Source organism: Phodopus roborovskii, unplaced genomic scaffold, assembly GCF_943737965.1.
Source record: "Phodopus roborovskii unplaced genomic scaffold, PHOROB, whole genome shotgun sequence".
NCBI classification, from domain to species: Eukaryota; Metazoa; Chordata; class Mammalia; order Rodentia; family Cricetidae; genus Phodopus; species Phodopus roborovskii.
Genome location: NW_026126517.1, coordinates 2,924,244 through 2,943,220, shown reverse-complemented (window position 1 = coordinate 2,943,220; position 18,977 = coordinate 2,924,244). Strand labels below are relative to the sequence as shown.

Sequence of the window (18,977 nt, the reverse complement as noted above, 5' to 3'; positions counted from 1 at the left end):
CAGACTGGTTCCCTGTGGTTGTGACTAATTTTTTCTTGTTTCCAAAGATGCACTGCCTATTCTAAAATAGCTCCACAAGCATGCATTTGAATCCCTTGTCCAGCACACATCCTGACTCCTTGTTCAGCAGCTGTCCCCTTTCCTTTCCTGCTTGCTCTAGCCTGCCATCCTGAGTTACCCCCCACTAGCTGGCTTGGAGATATGGACACCCTTTGCTTTATCTTTGGAAAAATAACACCGTGGCTATTGGATGATGTAACTTGACCCGGTCCTCAGATTCCTCAGACAAAAAGTTATAATGAGAAATCACCTCACTATTATGGGGGCCACTGGACAAGGAATAACACCCTAGTCTGGTGTCCAGTAATGAGGGAAAATAAGTGTCATTGGCATTGGCATGCCCTAGAAGATAACAAATAGGGGGGAAAGGTCTTTAAATTCTAACTCACAGAGACCTAACAGTGAGATGTTCACAGCCTTCGTGGGTCTTAAGCAAAACCTCTTGGACGATGCAAGCAGGGAATTTTTCAGAACAAAATGATCAACATTTCCAAAATGATGTTTTTTCATGGAACAATGTCATCACTGGAGTGCTGAGTACCAGATGAGCCCCTGCCCTGTAGCAAAGGGTTGCAATCACTCCTGAAGACCCATAGAGAATGGACATGACAGTAGAGCCCAACACACAAGCACCAAAGTCTCTAGTTATTCAAAAAGGGACAGAGATTTGCTTGATTACAAGTGAACTACACATCTGAGTTACAGAAGTAGCCCAAACACATGAATAATTCATAAAATAAAACATAAACAGAAGCATAAAAATAGGACAATACATGGAGCTTTGTAGTGGTTTGAATAACAATGGCCCCATAGGCACATATGTTTGGATGTTTCAGCCCCAGTTGATGGAACTGTTTGAGAAAGATTAGGAGGTGTGGCCAGTCACAGGAAGAACAGCAGGCAGGATACCCCCTCTTTCCTTCCATAGTCTCTATTCTAATTTTAGCTAATTCTAGAACTACACTTTTGTATCCATGAAAACAGCATATCACAAACTCTCCTTCCTTTTCACTTAGAGACAAATGACTCACAAATTCTGAAGGGAATGCCTGGCCTTTTCCTAAGTCATTTAGTGTCATCCATTATAGTAGAACCTATACATACCTCCCCAAGCTGGATTTCTAAGTCAGTGTCCTCAAAGAATTATAACACATGCACACAACAGGCCTCACAGTTAATGCCTTGGCTATTTGAAAAAGCTAAAAATATAAACATTTATCAAAAGAGAGATGTCCAATGAATTCTTGTACATCAATTCTGCAGAATCAACACAACAACTGAAAAAGCATGAATTGGCCTGGGAAAATTCCTAACTCACCACACTATTGAGGTTTGAATGCAAACTGCAATAGCATGTGTACTTCTTTATTTCATTTCTGTACAAGGAAAGGACACATACAGAATTACATCATGAAAACCTGCAAACATTCGGGGATGGTCAGAAAAAATTGGTAACAGTTGTTTCAGACCTGGGTGGGATCCGATCAGAAACACTTGCATTCCCTTTCTTGTTTAAATGCTTAGTATGCTAATGTATTAGTGTGCTGGTAATCTAACTAAAGTTAAAAATTCAATATAACTATGCTAAGGAAACAAGTGAAGACATCCAGGAAAGAAAATGAAAAATAAAAATGTCCGAAGAAACAATGGGAGGTGGCTAGTCGGTTTTGAGATTCAAGTCTCCCCACATCCACTTATTCACACAATTGAGTAACTGAGAAAGACCTTTGACATGCATTCACCAGCATGCCAACATCTGAGTTAGATTTTCTTGGTCATTATGGGCTGTTTGGCTTTGGTTCTTATGTCATCATTCTAAAAGTTTCAAAGTAGAAAGGGAGCAAAGGGTCAGAGAAAAACTATGGCCTCCCCGCTACACAGCACAAGTTTCCCACACCAGAAGTGGTTGATTGGTACAGATGTACATGCTCAGCTCTGAAAAGTGAGATTTTTACTTCCTCTGCAGAAGATGTCCTTCTATTCATTTCCTTCTTCTGGGACCAGGTTGTCCAGCCTCAGCCTGCATTGGGTGGGGTAGGGGATCTCAATGGAAACTTGAAAACATAGACAGGAATTTAGACCCACAGTTAAAGCCATAGCATTTATGGGCTGGTAAGTTAGAATACTTGAGTTCTGTCCCCATCTCTGGCACTTACTAGTTCTGGGATGCTAAGCACATCAAGAAAACGCCCCAATGTCACCATTTTTTCATGACATAAGATGTGGCTCCAACATTGCAGTGAGAAGTCAGTACCAGACTGCAAATAAATGCTTCCTGGGTACTTTGTGCTTTCTGTTTTGATAAGGACAGTCTTTGTAACTCATCATCACTACCAGGCAAGGCCCCATAATCTGCATCTTAACCAGGTTTTTTCTGGTCCACTGGCTCCTGAGGAACATACATTATGCTTGCGATTCTCTAAGGACAAAGAATGTCAACAAGAGATTTACTCAAGGGCCACTCAGAGCTACTAGGCAGCTTTTACAACTGTTTCATCCAGTTAGCAATACCTGATTTCAGCTTCCTGTATGTTGTGATAATGGTCAAGAAGTTCCGTCCAGGGTGGCTGAGAGCCAGCTCCTCTAAGAAGACAGAGATTCACACCCTGCACCCATCTCTTAGGTACACAACACCTGAGCACACTGTCAGGAAGTAGCAGACAGCACCTCAGGATGCACGCCCTTCAAAGCACAGCACAGTCCTTATTACATCACTACATAGCCATCAGTGTGCTAACTCACATGAAAAGTGAAATGTCTCAGTCTCTGATGAGAAAGCTCACTGCACTTTGCATGTCTCATGCACTGTATACAGTGCCTGCATGTGTATTTCATGCACATTATGTAGTGTTCCCAGTCAGTCTGAACGTTTTGACTCTGATAACATTTTGTGTAAACATCGCTTGATTCTAAGCTAAGGCATTAGCACAAAGTTATGCATTAATCATCACCACTCTGTCATTCCAACTGAGTAGAAAAAGGTAGGGACCTCAGTGTTAGCTTGGGGACACCCGTTGGAGGACTTAGCAGAAACACAGCTGCCACATTTGGCTTGGGACTTAGACTACACACTAATGACCCATTATTGTTTTTCCTGAGGTTAACACATGGTACCAGAAGGTTATTGGAGTTTACCAAGTTCCTCGGGAGGCCAAAGCCTGATGCCTCAAGGTTAACGCTGAGCTGTGTGCTATATTCATGGCTCCTCTCACACTGTCTTTGGGACCATCATTTGTCCACTGTACAAGCATAATAGAGTGACTACAACTAACTTTCTCATTCTTTCCCACAAAAGAATTTTGTGTACCTACTAAGAGCAATGTAATTCAAGAAATAGGTATACTAAATTATACCTTAATGTCAAGCTAGAAAAAGTAAAAGTAGTACAATGCAAGGGCTAAGATGGAGAACAGGGAGAAAAAAAATAGGCAGAGGAAGAGGCAGTAACCAAAACCAAGTAGGTATGAAAACATAAGGGTACTTGCTACTTTGCATGCTTAAAAATATCTATATTAATCATGTAAAGGCTTGGACAGAGAGAAATGAGCCAAATAGTAACAGATTTCATAATAAACACAGCACAACTGCTTACTTTTGCAAATGGAAATGATGAGTAAGTTCTTTCTTTCCATAGTTTAAAGTTTCTCCTGTAAGCCTAAGTGATGATTCTAACCAAAAAACACAAATGAGACAAAACACTCAGAGTCTGGAGTACCTGGGAACAAAAGATAACTATGTTCCTGAAAGCCCATAGCACTTTATCGAGTATAGAGGAACTATGCCTCTTTAACATCTATCTCTGGAAACCTGTAAAGAGAGGATCGTGCAGAATCTCTCTGGGAGGACCTGATGAAATCTTGACTTCCCCTCAAGTGCCCAGAGGCCACTATCAGAACTCAAGACACTGAACTCTCTGGTCAATTCTTGAGTCTACTGTGGTCTGTTCAAATCTAATAGAATGTCCAGGAATTGTGGTACCTTGGGTATCATTTCCTTTGGAAGATTGGGATAACTGGAAAAGAGTGAAGACAAATGAAGCAGATGGACAAGGAGGGAAGGTCACACACTTCAGAGATTACAAAAGTCAGTAACTCCCTTGTGTACACAGGATGTTGTATGTATCAACCCACCACTCCCTAGTCACCATCCCTGAAAGCATGGGAGCCAAGACAAATGGAAACAGAAGTAGAAAGTAGACTCCCAGAGGCTAGAGACAGAAGGACAATAAAAATAGGTCAGTTATTGAGTCTACTGATACAGTTAGGTGAAAAGAGTGTGTTATAATATTCAACAACAGCATGACAGAATGACTACAAGTACCGATAATGTATTATCTATTTCCAAATAAGTACAGGATATTTAACATTTTCAACACTAAGAAATGGTAAATATGTCCAATGCCACCTGTCATCTGAGCATGTCTGTACCTAGTGCACTCTAAGAGAAGCCGTCCCCTACCTGTTAGGACACTAATGCTGTCAATTAAAGACCTTTTCTGAAGGTCTGTGAGTCCCACCTATCACTCTCTGGTTCTTGCTGGTACTCCAACTTCAACTATCAAGAACTTTCTGTGGGTGGTTTATCTGAGTATATAGAAGCCAAATCTTACTACAGCTGAGCTAGAACCACCTCTGAAATTCAAACTGAACAACAGCAGTAAGTAGCCCAAGCACAGATCAAAAATCTGACAGGGCATGAAGATTGAACAAAACCCTCTTAAATGATGGATTAATGGATCACTGAAGAAATAAAAAGAGGAACTTTAAAAAGTTCTAGAATTGTATGAAAATAACACAATATATTGTTTCTACTAAAACAAGAAACAATGTCCATCCTCACCTGTTTAATGAAGTCTCAACTAGAAAAATAAAACAAGAGAAGAAGATTAAAGGCATACAAACAGGAAAGGAAGAAATTAAAGTATACTTGTTAACATGTGATTATATGCATAAAAGACTCTCAACCCTCCACCAGAAAACTCCTACAGCTAATAAATACTTCCAGCATGATGGCAGGATATAAAATTAACACACAAAAGTCACTACTGTCCCTGTATACCAATGATAGAGACAGAGAAAGAAATCAGAAAAAAAAATCCCTCTCACAATAGCCTCAAAAAATCTTGTAATAAAACTAACAAAGGAAATGAGAGACTTCTATAAAGAAAACATTAAAACCACCCATTAGAAGGAAACTGAAGAAGATACCAAAATATGGAAATATCGTCCAGTCTTATAGATTGACAAGATTAATACTGTGAAAATGGCTAATATAGAAAAAATCTACAGATTAAATATAATACCCACAAAATTCTAACGTAATTCTTCACAGAAATTGAAGAAATCTTAAATATCCTATAGAAATGTACACACACGTGTGCACACACACGCATGCTTGCACACACACACACACACACACACACACAATGAGGATAGTCAAAATCATCCTGAACAATAAAAGAACTACTTGATTTTAAATTACACTGAACAAATATAGTAGTAAAAGCAGAATGACACTGGCATAATAACAGTTCACTTATAAATTAATAGAACCGAAGGGCCAGATACAAGATCATGAACCTATAGATGTCTAACTTCTGGCAAAGTTGTCAAAAGTACTCTAGAAGAAAAAATAGCCTTTTCAACAAATAGTGTTCAACAAACTGGATAGCTATATGGAGAAGGATAAAGCCAGATACTTATTTCTCACCCTGCACAAATTTCATCCGAAAAAGATGGAGAATTTCAATGTAAAACCTAATAATCTAAATCTGCTAGGAGAAAAAGTAGAGCACGGGCAAATGTCAGAACTTTCTGAATAGGACTGCACTACCCCATGAATTAAAACAATTGAACATAGGACTGTGTGAAACTAAAAGGCCTCTGTACTCCACAGGATACCATCAACAGACTGAAGGAAAGCCCACACACAGAGAGCTATATATCTGATAGAGAATTAATTCCTAGAATGTACATACACACACACACACACACACACACACACACACACACACACACAAATCAAAACACTAAACACCAGGAAAACAACCTAATTTTAAAGTGGCTTATGAAAAGAACAGAGAGAACTCAAAAGAAGAAATGCAAATGGGTAAGAAATATCTTTTTAAATGTTCAACATCGTTAACAATCAGAGAAATTCAAATTAAAACTACTTTGAGATTTTATCCCAGTCAGAATGGCTACCATTAAAAAAAAAAAAAAAAAAAAAAAAAAGGAGACAAATGTTGAAATAATAATTTGATGAAAGAGAAACATTTAGTCACTGTTGGTGGCAATGCAAACTGGCTCAGCTACTATGGAAAGCGGTATGGAGGGTCCCTAAAAGGCTGGAAATAGATATACCATAGGATCCAGCCATACTACTCCTAGGAATATTCTCAAGGGATTCTGTATTCTGTTCTAGAGATATTTACTTGTCAGTGTTCACTGCTGCTCTAGCCACAACAACCAGCAAATACGACAACTTGGGTATCTATCAGCTGAAGAATGGATGATGAAAACACATGCCACAACAGAATGTTATTCGGCTGTGAAGAGAATTAGAATTTACAGGGAAATGGACAGAGCTTGGAATAATCATTGTGAGCGAGGTAACCCAGACCTATAATGACAAACACCACATATGTAGATCTTTATGTGTGTTTAAATTGGAGTGTCTGTGGAAGTCAGGAAACCAAAAAGGGACATGGGAGGCAAGAGATTTTAAGGCAAGGGAGATAGGAGAATACAGCGGGAGAGAGAAATAATGGGGCAAGAAGGGATAAGTAGAGTAGTGGAGAGTGGGAGGGCAGAGTATAGGAGGGGATAATTAACACTTATTTCAAAGATACAACATTTTAAAAAGTCATGTTGAAACCTATTTTAGAAGCTTCTTTATATGTATTTAGACAACAGTTTAATATGATATTCATTTGGCATTATTGGTGGGATGCATTCAACCATTATGGAAATCAGTGTGGAAGTTCCTCAAAAAGCTAGAAATAGAACTATTATTTGATCCAACAGGCATATAAACAACTCCTATGTATATACATAAAGGATTCTAAAGATAGATATAAGGTATATAACATAATAGATTCCATATAATAATATATATTAAGATATAAATGAATGGATGGATAGATGATAGATAGATAGATAGATAGATAGATAGATAGATAGATGAGAGAGAGAGTGTGTGTGTGTGTTTACGTGGAGCTGCCCAATATGCCTCTCTAAGACACAATAGACTATCACACAAAAAGCCCAGTGTTTGGTTGGTATGGGTTACTTCCTTTGAAATTCTTGGTCAGAGACCCCCCCCCCAAAACAATACAGCCCATTAACATTGTTTTTCGTTACTCTCCACAACTTGATATTAAGATATTATTGCTGAAGACACCATATACATGAGTCATAGGACATGGAAGAATCATGCTGGCACTAATCTGGAAACATCATCTCCACTGGCTAGCTTTCACAGTGTTAGAAAGTGCTGTGCACAGTATTGAGGAAAAGAAGAAAAGTAATCAATGGTTTTACTCAACTATAAACCCCCAAAGCTACAATAATGATGAGCCTGACAAGACGTGCCCTTTGGTGCAATTGTGGCACACATGTTATGGGAGTAACCGGTCACTTTCTGATTGGGTGTACAATGTGCTCCACATGACTGAACTCATAAATGGTATCAGTAACTGAGCCATGAGCTCATCTTGCTGACTAAGTTGTAGACCCTTGGGCAGAAACTATTATTCTTCAAAGTGAATATTTCATCCATCAATAAACACTTGTCTATATACCCAAACTGTAGTATAGCTCTCTGATGTCATCATGATTAATACAAAGGGTCACAGATGATTGAAGTGCAGAGAACAAGACACTGTGGAGTGTTCGGCCCTAAATGATGGGACTTCAGTATAATTCCAATCCTACCAGGGCTCAAGGATCACCATGGAAGAGGAAATAGGAAGATTTTAAGAGCCAAAGTCTGTGGAGAACAAACGTAATGGGCTTTTCTGGACATGATAGTGAGTGCTGTTGACCTGTGAACTCACGTGACTGAGACTACACAAACTAGGCCTGCCCAAGATCAACCCAGTCAAATGCCATCACAGAGAGAGGGGGACCCACAAAGTTCCATTAGGGATCTACTGGCAATTGATGGACACTGCAGTGGAGTGGGGAGTCACAGGCCTGGTAACTTGCCCATTATCCATTGTGTCCCTGCATATACTGGCAGCACTAGGTGAACACTCAGAGGTTTTTGTTGTTTTTTCTAAATACATCAAGTTGGGAGGGAAAATTTGTGGGGTGGGAAATTGGAGAGAAGGAGAATTTGGGGCCAGATTCAATCAAAGTACATCGTATGAAATTCTCAAAAACTACAGTTTTTAAAAGGAAAAATAATCAATAAATATTAAATGTGATTACAGGCTTGAGGTGCCAGCCATGCTAGTCACCCTAATCTGCTCATTACACATCCTATCGTATCTTAAACGATATAAAGATATTAGCTATCACTGAAAATTAATAGTTTAAAAACAGTAACATAAATTTGGTCTCTCACAGTGAAGGACCTGGAATGAAAAGCTAGGGTGCTGTTCCTCAGCTCCACATCTGAAGCTCCCTCTGGAGAGAACCCCTTGCCTCTCCAGGTCCAGCTGCCCCAGATGTTTCCTCAAGCACCATTCATTACTCCAGCCTTTGCATCTTTGGAACATAACCCTATTTTCTGTGTCTGCCTAATCTCCTTGGCATGAAGATACTTAGTGGTCACATTTGATTTGGGTCCACCCTAACCCAATATCACTTCTTTTTGATTGGACAATATCTGCAAAGACTATTTCTAAATAAAAGAACACTTTCTGGGACTTTGAGTATATATGAACTTTGGGGGACCCTCCACCCCCACGTTCTGACTTAACAGAATTTCTAGAGCACACATCCTAAACCCCTGGCCTGAGTTTCAAGTGTCCCTACCCCATGCTGCCCTGTATATTCCCACATGGTACAATGTCAAGCCTCACTTCTGCCTTCTAGGGACAAGTTCCTTCACTAAAACGAAATGACAAAAATGGGACAGACAACACGGAATGATCAGTGTGAATTATACACCACAGAAAGTTCTTGGGGCATGTGTCAAGTGAGAGCCAGTGGCCCCGGGTGCTGCAGCCCCTGGCCAGAGTGGTAGGAAAGACCTGGGCTGAAGCCAACAGCAGGCGCCACCAGACGGCATTCCAGACAAGCGTGAGGGCACCAGGGCTGGGGGCAGGAGACTTCGGGGCTGCTTCAAAGACGAGTGGAAGAACAGAAATTTAATTTGGGAAGAAAAAAAATTTAATAGGAACCAAAATGATAAAATTTGGATTTAAAGACTCCTCTGGCAGAGGAGGGCTAGACGAATGTGGAGCCTGGAAAAACCAAGTGTTGAAACTTCTTGAAAAAATACGCCCATGTGCATGTGTACAGATGTGCACAGGCGTCATGCTTGCATCTTCCCTGCCACAGCATTTTAACAACTTGCCTCAAAAAATGTACAAACTGTGCAGCTCTGCTTGCGTCTTCAGCCCCTCACATTCCCTTCCTGGCAGCTCCCGTGTCAGTCCTGTGTACGCATGCTTCCGTTTCCCTCCTGCCACCCACCTGTGTTGCAGCCAAGTGCTAGATGGAAAGAGAGGTGAGAGGGAAAGAAATGAAGGTACCTGAAGCAACGGCCATCAGAGGACATGGCCAGGGTCAACTCACCTTTGCATCTCTCACAGCAGGCACCCCTCTGCTTAATGGCCAGCGCACAGTCCCGTGACAGCACAGGGCATTTCTCTCTCTTGCAAGTCACCTCTTTGTTCTAGGCAAAAAGAGACAAGGGACATTCGGGATCAACTTCGCTCAGAATCCAAACCCCCAGCTGCAGTTCACTCTTCCTACTCTGCCTTCAACTTGGCAAGAAAACTCCGAGATAGCTGATGGAATTTTTCTTTCCCTGGAACAGAACTGTCCCCCAGGAATACAGGGCTTTAGGAAAGTAGCATGTTTTCAGAGATGAGGGGAGTTGAAAAGTCTACTTTAAATGCCAGCCTTGCCCAGATAACCCCGTGCTGAGGAAGAAGCTCTCTCCAGCTCCATCCTAAGATTTCTCTTTAGTACACACTCCAGAAATGATAATATTTGTATAAATCATATTTTGCCCATTGGCTACCTGGGCCAAGATTGCATCGTGAGAACAAAAATATTTTCTCACGGCTGTCCAACAAGCCTTAACAGTAGAGTGCATTAAAATGCACCAATCTAAAGTTCCAACTCAAATAACGACAAAGTTGAGCATTGAATTGGTTCAGTAAGAGAAAAAATAATATTCTACATGCCAAGCACAGACACAGTCCTCAGTGTTTTATAGCTGTGGGACAGCTGTATTACATTAGCACTTATGCTAATGAAAGTGCGGTGAGCATTTGCATCTTTGGTTTTATCCCGAAAGGTTAGCTGTTAAAATGCCTTAGAGGAGATCCGAACAGGACTGCTGGCTTTGCCTCCACAGAGAGCAGTGAGGAGTTCTCCTGATCCCAAAACCTGACCAACCAAAGAAGAACTGGTCTCTAACAAAGGCTTGTGATAGGCTATGTGCTATGGTCTCCATTGTGATTTAAATCCCATGAGATACATTCTACAGTTAAGAAAACCAAAGCACCACTCGGTGAAGGTAGTTGAACTTCCAGGGCTGAAGCAGCTTCAGGGACCCCAGAGAGAAAAAGCCCTCTGAAGTCACAGGTGTACAACACCCATGCCCGAGCCTGAGTTGAGGCTGTGGCTACTTGGAACCTTTATTTCCCAATGTGTGACAAGTTGGAGAACCACAATCCCAGCTCGCTCAGCTTGGGACATGCCTCCAGCTTTCTTCAGAAGAGACCAGGAGAATGCACTCTGGTGAACTTAAGAACCACCTGCTCTCAGTGTCCTTAAAAAGTGGAAGGAAGGGCAGCCCAGCTTTGGTCTAGGGCCTTGGAGAAATGTACCTGTGAATGTGTGAAGAAGGTAGCTGAGAGGAAGCAAGGGGGCCCTTCTCTCAACAGTTTTACTTCTGTGTAAGTCTTGCTATTTCCCGGCCCTCTTGTTTTGCTAGGGCCGCCTGAGGCCTGGAATGGCTAGTTTTGATATTCCAAAGGATGTCCCAAGTGTGGTGGACTTACCCAAGGAAAGAGCACACACCTGGACCCCATCCTGCAAGGGTTGTTGCTGCTGGATTTGGATTTGCTTTATTTGTTTGTTTTTCCTTTCTTTTCTTCTTCTTCCCCCCACCCCCCAGTGAAGGATGGGAGGGTGTGGTTACCTGTGCAATGCAATACCTATTCTCTCTCCCACTCCTTGATTCCTTCGATTCCCCTTGCTCCTTCCCTCCACGATTCCTTTTTCTTCTTTCTTTTCATTTTCCTACTGTCTGCTGTATGGTAACTCCACCCACAGAGCGAAACCAAATGACATGAATGAACAGGATTCATTCAGATCCTGTGACACAGTAGTCTCCCTTCTTAACTGAACATTAGAACACACCCATCACTGCCAAAGAATTCCTAACAAAAGATGGGTCTGCCTCTCACCTACTTCTTGGAGCTCAGATCTGATAATACAAGAAGGCCCGGGTGATGAAGCACAGCTGTAAGAGTGTCCTTGTCCCCACTGAAGATGAGGTGGGTGAGGGAGATGTCTAGGGCTGAGAAGACAACTGGCCAGGTGCTCTGGCTTCAAGCCCTCCAACTCTCCAGCTTCATCTGTTCTTCCAGTGATGATGGTTCATAAAGTAGCTACATCACAGCCCACATTTTTGTTTTTACAGCTTTTCTTATACTCCAAACATAACATAGTTAGAATCACAATAAAAATTAGAGATATATATTTTTTAATTTTAAGTAATATGAGAGTAACTATCAGACATATATTATGTGTTCAGTGCTTGCATGCATGTATGTGTGTGCTGCTTGCATGTATGTATGTGTGCATTGCTTGATGTTCTGGCTTCACTTGTAAAGCACAGATCCTATTTTAACATAGACTCCCTAACCCCGGGAAGACTGACTGAAACAGGCGGGATTTCTGTCTCACACATATATATCAGAGCTACAGACCTGGCCACAGCCTAGGAATGGCTCCCCTAAAAATCTGTCCTCTCTAAAAGGAGGAGTCTCAGGCAGAGCTCCAACTCACAGGACAGTCAGAGTGATGGGGAGAAGCAATCTTAGATCTGGTAAGAAGTTGTGTACTCTTAAGAACATCTAGCAAAATTAGAAACGTGGGTGACAGATAAATCCATAATAGGATCCCAAGATTCAGATTAAATAGCTTGTAATTGTAGTCTGCCATGCATGATATGCCAAGCAGTATTTGTGCAGTCGCATCTGGATTTTTAAAAAATATATAGACAGACAGTCAGACACAAACAAACACACACACACACACACACACACACACACACCTAAACTTTAGGTGTATATTTTGGGAGACAAAATTTCCTTTCTGTTTAACCTTAGAATTTTTTATGTCCTAACAGGGGTCATGTTGGAGCTGCCAGATCAGATTATTTCCCTGAAGTCTGATCGGAGTCTGGTTGGGGTGGATGTGAAGATGTACTTAGAATAGCAAGCCCTCAAGGAAAAGAATAATAAAGCTGTGAGGACACTATTGAGAAGCTGCTTCCCCATCTGCTTAATTGCCTCTAAGAGCTACATGGGAAATTCAGACACAGGTAATTAACACCGTTTGTCTGGCTTCCTGGACTTGGACAAAACATAAAACCCCATATCCTGGAGCCAGTGGCTCTGGTGAGGAGTGGCATGCACAAGGCCCCCCTTTCGGGAGCTCTCATCCCCACAGCCCTGCAAATCAGAGCTGAGGCTAGAGGTTGCGACTTGCTCAGTTCAAGTTTTAATTCAGCAAACACATTGTGCTATTGATTCCCATGTACCAGGCACTTTCTATGATTTGTTTAGACTCTGAGCTATAAGTGCATTCTTCCACAAACTTCACCTCAGCCAGATTTTCCAGTTGACGAAGGAAGGGTGGGCCACGTTCCCAGGGTCAACAAACATAAGAGAGAGAGAGAGCACCAAGAGGTCTCTGTCATGTAAAGAGCCTGTAAGTGCAGCCCACTGTAATTGTAGACATTTTGGTACATCCTGGGTATTCAGGGAACTGAGTGGAAGAAAATAGCATCCTTGCCTGGGTCTCCTCACAGCTCTCCATGTGTAAAATGAGCCTCTGCCTTCAGCAGACTCACTCCAAGGACCAGCCTCAGAGTCAGGACATCCACAGCAGCTGCTCAGAGATGACAATCAGTTATCAACAGGGCCAGGCAGGCCTTCACACTTCTGAAAGAAAGACTGACAGTCTGTTTTCCACAAATTCCAGGTGGGGTTGGAAAATCACTCATTTTAAGCAAACAGTAACAATCGTCAAATCTCCACATTCACACAAGAAAAAGGTCAGGATATAATAGCCTAACCAGCATATAAGAACATAAACTTACAGCCCTTTGCTTTCTTACCATGTCTCCATGTTTACCATTTCTAGGGTCAGCCATCTAGGGAGGTAGGCCTGCATTGTTACTGTCTCCATTTAGAAAGAAGGGACATAGACACCTCAACATCCACAAAAGCATCCAAAAACAAAAACAAAACAAAACAAAAAGTCATAACCTTGGGATGCACCCTTAACATGTTGTCAAAATGAAAAAAGAAAAGGGGGTGGGTATAGAGAATAAAAAAGAAGGAAAAAATTTACATGTCTGGCAAGAAAACTCCATAAGGACACCAGCCAAACCACAGCTCCAGCAACAGCCAAGTTCAGACAGGATGACATTGGCCCACTTGCTGAGCCTGACACTTGCCACCAGATGGCAGCACGGAGCTCCCTGATTTTAGGAGCTGCCTCAGTGAGGTTGATTCCTGCTTGCAGAACTCGCTCCTATCTGAGAGTGGGCTAATGAGTACAGAAGACAGCAAAACATCAACAGTAAATATTTCTAGTCATCTCTACATACTGCAAAAAAAAAAAATGCCGTGGAGCTCTTCTTGAATATTTCCACAAATATCTTTGAAGATATTTTTTCTGAAACTTTTTTCAAAACCAATTCCATTATAGAATGCAGAAACTATAACCTGGCTTTTAAATCTGAGCAAAAGAAGGAGGAGGAGGAAGAGGGGGAGAAGAGGAGGAGAGACAGAAACTCACAACCAATGCAGTGACAGGGGTGAGGGCAAGACCATCTGCTGACAGACTACTATTAAATCATGAAACGGCAGCCCAAGCATCCTGCAATATGGCTGATATGCCACTTGGTCAGCCATACTGGCAGGCAGTAGGAGTCCCTTCTGGTGACAGTTTCCTTCTGTTCAGGCCCCTGTGAAAACCACGTCTGCCCCAAAGGCAAACAGCTGGCCCTCGGCAAATATGCAAATTCAAACAGCCGGAACATTTTTCAAATGACCAGGAAGGCCACAAAGTTATGATTTTTTTTATGCCTAAGCAATCACTGCTCAATATGTCAACAGATCACATGTGCTAAGGATTAATGTGAGAGAGGGTAAACAGGCAGAGGGGGCTCTCTCCTAAGTTAGGAGTCCTTCCTTCCTTTGGCCCATCTCTCCCTCCTACATATATGCACACTCCCTTCTGCCATTTCATGGTGGTAACCTACCTAGGTGAAGGGATCTAAAGAGAGGCCTTCAAAAATCCCCCATCCAAATGCAAACACCCAGGGCAGTAGAAGCATATCCATCTCCAATGGGCTGATCCTTTTATCATCAGCTGTTAGAGAGAAGCCCTTTCCCATCACCATCCTGACAATGTTGAGAGATGAACAGGTTCAGCCTTGGCTCACTCCACTCCATTCAGTAGCACAGGGATAAATACAGGCCACAAGTTCCCTATGTCTAGAAACAGGATATTAGGAAGAATTCCATGTGGAGTTAATGCCATGGAAATTGGTAAGGATCATGGGACTCCCCAAATCTTAATCAGATTCCTAAAGCACACACAGCGGTGTTTCATATAGACAGTCTCAAAACTGTTCAGACAGGAATTGGTTCTTAGGGAGTATGAATGTTTTATGTTGAGTTTTCCAAGGAAGGGGACCAGGAGAAACTGATCCAACATCAATGAGTATATTCTCATCAGAATTTCTAGTCTCCTCATGCATGAAGCTAAATGGCTCAGCTTTTCCTTGAAGTACCCCATTCTAACCCAATCCAAGCCCCCAAAGAGCCAAGGGGGATGTTATGGTACTTTTAAACATACAGCCCAGTTTCTCAGAGGCAATATTATACTACTCATAAACAGAAGAATAATACTTAGTGTTTACATAGCACCTTTCTTTGAAGAACTCTGCAGACATTAGTTCATTAATCCTCACAGGTTTCTTAAGTTTTTCAGGGGGAGGAATGGTTCACAGTGAACTCAAGTGTCTCGGGCCCCTCAAAGAACTGGCAGGCAGTTTAGTTGAGAACTCAGTATGATTCGAAGGCCTGGATTAAGAGTCCAGGCAGGAAGGTTAGTTGCTAAGACACAGTATTAAAATTTATAGGTATGTCGTATTAGAATTAGGTTAACTGCAACACAACCTTGAAGTTTTAGGACTAGATTAACATGTAGTCCAGCTATATGGGGAATTTTCCAGGAAGACCAGCCACCTGGGTAAGAGAGGTAAAGTCCTAAACCTGTGCTGGTTGGTGTAAGGCAGAAGGGTTTGGCCAGGACTTGGAAAGAACGGAGACCTCACACCTCCTGCCCAGCCTCAGAGGTTCTTGAATACAGAGATGCAGACAAAGATTGAAGAAAGAAGGGTTTGAGTGGTACCCAAAAGACCCAAAGGAAGTAGGCTGTTTGAATTATAGGAAAAAATGGTTCCCTCTGTGGAGCATGAGATGAGCTAGTGCTAGCTTATACCCACTTCAGCCCATTTCCTCTAGACAAAAACCGCTCTCAGCATCTTGGAGATCATAATGGTTTTCAAGGGTAGTATACTGTGCTGATATAGCCGACTGGTTGCCAATGGCAATACTAAATTTCAATCATGATTTACTATTGTAATTATATTTTCACTTGCTTGTTCTTCACTATTGATAGTAAAATTGACTTCTCCATAACTCTTACACAGAAAGAGCTGTAAGAAAAAAGTAAAAGGTAGGTTGCCTGCCACAAAGCCCAAGGGTACACAAATGTAAGACTTTGGGTCATGTTACTATCGGATGGAATTTGGGTGAAAAGGAAATGACTAGCAAGACCATTCCTGATGCGAAGAAAGCGGGGCTGAAAGTCCTTCAAAGAGAATTATGGTTCCTCAGGATTTCCCAGCTCAAACTCAGTCAGGAAATGGAGGGGAGAGTGACTGTAGCCCTTACACTTTGGACTCAGGCTTGTATCAGAAGGTAGTATTTCCAGATTTTTTCTCCACCCCTAACCTGCACTGTGTTTGCAAATTCCTCCAGTAGTCAAAGTCACAAACTGCCCCCACCTATCTCTAATCAAATAGTGAGTGGCACAAAGTTTCCCGGCAAGAGGCTGACCTGTGACATCTCAGTACTCTACATTTCTAGAAAATCTGGAATCTGTTCGGGACTAAACAGAATTAGCCCCTTCACCCTTGCAACAATCCTGCAGAAAGCGTTGGTGCTCTTCCAGTTGTGTGAGGAAGAAATCTCAAGCGCTAAGAAGTAAAATAATCCACCAAGCTTGCACAGTGAGCCAGGGCAGAGGCTCACACCCAGGATTCTCTGCTAGCAAAGCATGACTTCATCACTTAAATTCACAGCTTAATGTAGAGGCATAGACGAGCCATCTTTCCTAGCAGCTAAGAATTTAAATATTTGCCTTCATCAAGCATTCCCTACTTCCAGACCATTATAAACCTGGGTGTTTTATGGTTTCATTGTGAACACACAAGTAAAAAACAAAATCTGAATTTTAGGAAAGACAGATTAAATCTCCAACTTAAAAACAAGCTTCAGCTTCTAAGTGCCTGGTCAACATCATTTGCAAGATGGACCAGAACCTGGACTCAACCCTTTCAAGTCCATTTCTTCCTCAATTCACACTTGAGGGTGTATTTTCCCAGGAGCCTTGAAGCATCCCAGAGCCATAATTCTGAAGACCTTGTGTTAAAATGTCTTGTAGGAACATCGTGCAATCCACTGCACTACATCTGGGAGTGTTCTTCTTTCTTCCCTGTCTAGGCTCAGTGAGTTTACCCCAGAGACCTGGACCCTGGCAAACGAGGCCTCCTCCGGCCCAGCTCACAGTACAAACTCGGGACAAAGCTGCCCTTGAAGCCAGACCATTTTAAAGACTTTATGAAGCCCACTGGGGCCCCCGATTATTTTGCAACAAGTCATATCCCATGAAGAAATTCACTTCTCTGAACACAAAACAGAAGGAGATTAAAGAAAAGGGCGGGGGGGTGAAAGAAAGGAGTAAGGACCCTGCTGTTCTGTCTGGCCAGAATCATGTCTTTTAGTACCCACATCCTCTACAAAGACGGTGTGCTGATGATATATGGCCCTCATACATCACGGAATGACAGTGTTCTCCCAATACCCTACCTTGAAAATATGACACGTGCCAGCAGAAGCAACAGGGGATTAGTAAGGAGGCTCTTTTTACGTTCGAGTTCCTTAACATTTCAATTTTTTTAAAAACAGGCTCTAGTTTGTTGGAGGGATTATTTGGGATCCTAGTCTGGTTTAAGGGTTCAGGTCTGGCATTTAGTTTTTTCTTTTCAAGGAACTCTTAGAACAAAGGAACATAGGCTGTTACAACGTCCCGGCTGCTCAAGTACAGCTGTGATTTAAAACAGGGCAGTGTCCAAACAGCTCCTCATTCTGTTTAATCATATTTTGAAATAGAACCAAAACATTAGAGATGGCAGAACACAAAAGGAATAACCACCAAATAAAAATAGTAGCCCAAAGAAAGTAACGCAGCCTGTCTTTTATTATACGGCACATCGTAGAAGCAAAGGTCTCCCGGCAGCCCCACACTCAAGAACCGAAACAGACTGGCCAGAAAGCACTGGGGACTGTGAACATGAGCCCCATCACATCACAGACACGGCTCTGCCAACACACTTAAAGTAGACTGTAATACCAACAGGTATGCTGTGCCCTTGTCCACAGTGAACAGGAACCAAGCATGTGAAGGAAGGGGGAAAATATTGGCATCCTTCATTTACTTTACCAAATGTTCAAATCTCCACATCCCAAAGGGACCCCAACAACTGGGAAATGGAAGGAAGTGGGTGATGCACAGAAAAAGCCCAAAAGCCTTCGAACTTGGGAAGAATTTGCAAACTAGGGGTGAGTGGAGTGGGCCCTGCAAAGAAATGTGGCTTCATGCACAAGTGGCCCTGGGGCCTCTCCTAACACCTCTGATTATTTTACACTGCTGGGCACCCTTCAGCACATGGTGGATAATGAATTGGCTTCTTCCTCTGCCCCAAAAGAAAACAGGAGAAAAGGGGCTATGAAATCCTAGGCACAGTCCTCTGTCTTTCTCAGGATTTCTTTCACAGAGGAGATGATAGGCTGCACTGGGTGATTTGATCCCAGCTATCAGCAGGATCTAGGACTCAGGGCACTGGCCTGCATTCCTAACCTTTGGGTGTAAAGGCTAACAGGAACATGGAGGAAGTGAACAATGAGGATAAGGACTTTGGAGGGCAGAAAGATTGTAAGAGCCAGAGGTTTGAGGAGATTGCTGTGTCTCCTAGCAATACTGGAACCTTAACCCATAAAGCCTTACCAACATGGCTACCTTAACAAGAATAGTAACAGTAGACACGCTAAAATGGACTGGGGGAAGTCCATGAAACCTCAACCCTACACAAAGAACTATGGGCAACTAAGGAATGCTGAGAGCAGGTCAAATAGTCTTCCC

General features: G+C 42.2%; 1 protein-coding gene across 2 annotated transcripts in view; it reads right to left on the bottom strand.

Moving 5' to 3' along the window:
• Nucleotides 1-18,977, bottom strand: part of Bmper (BMP binding endothelial regulator) — a 267,199-nt gene that overhangs the window by 227,637 nt on the left and 20,585 nt on the right. For both annotated transcript variants that reach the window (XR_007835287.1, XM_051196995.1), the window contains exon 3: nt 9,807-9,906. Coding sequence is in view for 1 of the 2 variants with exons in the window: in XM_051196995.1 (XP_051052952.1) it covers nt 9,807-9,906 (100 nt within the window). In the remaining variant the exon portion in view is untranslated. The remainder of the gene's footprint in view (nt 1-9,806; nt 9,907-18,977) is intronic.